General features: G+C 36.9%; 1 protein-coding gene across 2 annotated transcripts in view; it reads left to right on the top strand.

The window, feature by feature from the left end:
• Positions 1 to 347: 347 nt before the first annotated feature.
• Positions 348 to 2904, top strand: part of tmem131 (transmembrane protein 131) — a 48371-nt gene continuing 45814 nt past the window's right edge. For both annotated transcript variants that reach the window (XM_016447804.1, XM_016447803.1), the window contains exon 1: positions 348 to 511. In XM_016447804.1, the coding sequence (XP_016303290.1) occupies positions 391 to 511 (121 nt within the window). In that variant the 5' untranslated portion in view covers positions 348 to 390. The remainder of the gene's footprint in view (positions 512 to 2904) is intronic.

Genomic DNA, 2904 nt, shown 5'->3' with positions numbered 1-2904 from the left:
CGTTTTATTTATTCAACTATAAGGTATGCATATTATTATTGTTGGTAAAATACTGTTTTTATGGGAGTATAACAACAACAATAATAAACAGTTTTAAAATAAAATGTGTAATGTAATAATAATAATTTAGGTTAAATTAAATTACAATGAAAACGTTTATTGTTATTCTACATGTAAAACAATATATTGTAAGTCTTACATTTTATGTAAGTGTACATCATTTTAAGGATTATTTTCAAAACTTAATTTTCTTTAGCATAACTGCAATATTGCACCGAGTGCCCAGAATTGTAGTGTCTGTCAAATCCGCTGTGTGTCTCTCCTGAGTGACTCGTGAGCGCTGTTTATATGAGCGAGCACAGCTAACGTTAGAGAAACAGCAGCAGCAGGATGGCAAGCAAGGACACAACACAGAGTTCCCCACATCCAACACGAACAAAATCATCATGTGTTGGACTTCTGCGCCTTTTATTTATTGCATTTATTCACGTGGCGCAGGCGAACAAACAAGGTAACCTCCTGAAGCGTGTTGTGTGTTGTAGCTGGTTTTCGTGAGTCTGTATAGCTGTATACATACCACGGCTTCACGGCAAGCTAATAACTGTTAGCTTCGAGCCGTAGCGCGTCAGCGAACAAAAATAAATATTTAGTCAAGCCTTATCCATAATATTGAAGTCACAAGTCTAGCTAGGTTAGATGACATGTGACTGCTCTTGGTGTTTTGATTTTATTGACGTAAAGCTGCTGGATAATATTGCTCAGAGATATTAGTTTAGCTTGAGTCTTGAAGCTAACAGGCTTAGTCATATTACATTAGCGAACACCTTAACTTACCTGGCTGAAGTTACTTTTACTCTCAAAAACAAAACAATGGATAATGTGTTACAAAACTCAAACCCATTCAGGATAGGTTTTCACCTTTGTAATAGTACGTTAAATGATTATGTTCACTCTCCACCGGTGACCAGTTAATGTCTTGGGATTGTTTTGACTAATATATGCCGGTTTGGCACGAAGTTTTACCCGATGAAAATAACGTTCATACTGTTTAAACATCACATTAAAGCAATGCCAAGTGGGTAAAAGAGCAGAAGGTTGAAAGTAAAGTGTTAATGTGAGAGTTGTTTCTGAGGCCCAGTCTGTCAGTGACATGTCAAGTTGGAGAGGGAGGAGAAGGTGGTGACTGCATACTGCAAGTTCATGCAAGTTTTTACTATATTTCTTCATGTTGCTCAACTTGTTCAAGCACAGTTAAATACAGTAGTGTTGTATGTCACTGAGAGTAATTAGTTGTTAAGCACTAAAGCAGTGTGTTATATAGAAATTGATTTGTCTGATTGCATTTGAGGGGTTCGGCTTATTGAATAAAATGTAGAGGTTCTCAGACATGACATTGTAAACAGTCTTATCAAAGTGCAGAACACTTGGTTGTGTTTGCAAATGAAATAGTCAGGGCGCTCTGGCATAATCCAGATATCAACCGCTTGACAGGGCAGATGACTTAATAAATCCAGTGCTTGTTATTTTTGACTATTTCTTGACTAGTTTATTACCTGTATTGAACTGTCTCTGAATGTCAACAGACAATTAAAAGTTTACTTCACCCAAAAATGAAAATCTGTCATCATTTACTCACCCTCATGTTGTGTGTGAACCTTTTTCAGTCTGTCTTCTGTGGAACACAAAAGAAGATATTTTGAAGAATCTTGGTTACCAAACAGTTTTGGTGACCATTAAATCCCATTGTATGGACAAAAACACTGAGACATTTCTGGAAAAAATTACAAGTTATACAGGGTAACATGAGGGTGAGTAAATGATGACACAATTTTTATTTTTGGCTGAAGTAACCCTTTACTTGTCAGTTGTCATTGGTTGAACAATGTGGGCTTGTCTGTGACCAACATCAATGTCTGTAGAACATTTTGACTCAAGCACAGTATGTAATAAAGTCAATACACTGTTACACATTTTGTTGAAATCAGTCTCCTGGGCTGTCATCTGTTCTGTGAGAGGTTTTTCCTCAACTATGCACAGTGGGAAACTTTGTATCAAAACAGTTAAAAAAAATATTTAAGCCCTTTTCCTCAGTTCTAGTGTTGGCATAGATACTGCGTTTTGGCTTTATAAGGAAGATTCATCCATTGACAAGATTGTTGGGGGATTTTGTAACACTGAGAGAAAATTAAAAGAGGCAACAATTAATCAAGCCTGGCCAATTACTTTTTATCACTACTTGTGTCGTGTAGGTAGTCACATTAGTTAGGGCACACCAAGCTCTAAATGCTTGAGGGCTGTAGATCAGTGAAGGTGTGTGATCTTTGCCCTTCAATGACAGCATGTTTCTCTTTCCCTTAATCCCTGGATTACTCTGCCTCCTTTGCCTGGACAGTGGGGCAATCCAATGGTGATTTTAGGGCTTAGATGTGTGTTTGCCACGTAGTGAAAGTTTCTTATGTTGTTTGTTGTCAGAAATGATGCACTTTGATGAAGTCAAAAATCTAAAGCTTTTGGGTTGAATAAGATCCATTTCTTACAAAGTCAATTATCAGATCTTGCAATTGTAAGTTCAGTGTTTTGTTGTAATGAGAAATACTAAATGAGTAAATGAGAAAATAATGTTCTTTGCCAAATGACAGAGTAATAAACCTATTTCTCACTTCTTTCTCTTAGAAAGTACTAAATGGACCTAATAGCTACAAAGAGACCACACAGAAGCTTGAGCAGATGGGTTAGTGCTCTTTGGGAAGCACGTGCGAGATGTTAAATCTATGTTCTCACTCTTCTCTCGAAATGAATGCACCACTATTTCATTTACTGTGTCAACCCAGTTATTGACTGGAGGGACTCACTGAGCACATGGAGTGTTTTTTTTTTTCTTTCTTCTTTTAAGTCAAGCAGGAA

The sequence above is a fragment of the Sinocyclocheilus anshuiensis genome, unplaced genomic scaffold, assembly GCF_001515605.1.
Source record: "Sinocyclocheilus anshuiensis isolate Anshui unplaced genomic scaffold, SAMN03320099.WGS_v1.1 scaffold311, whole genome shotgun sequence".
Lineage (NCBI taxonomy): Eukaryota > Metazoa > Chordata > Actinopteri > Cypriniformes > Cyprinidae > Sinocyclocheilus > Sinocyclocheilus anshuiensis.
This window is presented reverse-complemented; position numbering and strand designations above follow the sequence as displayed.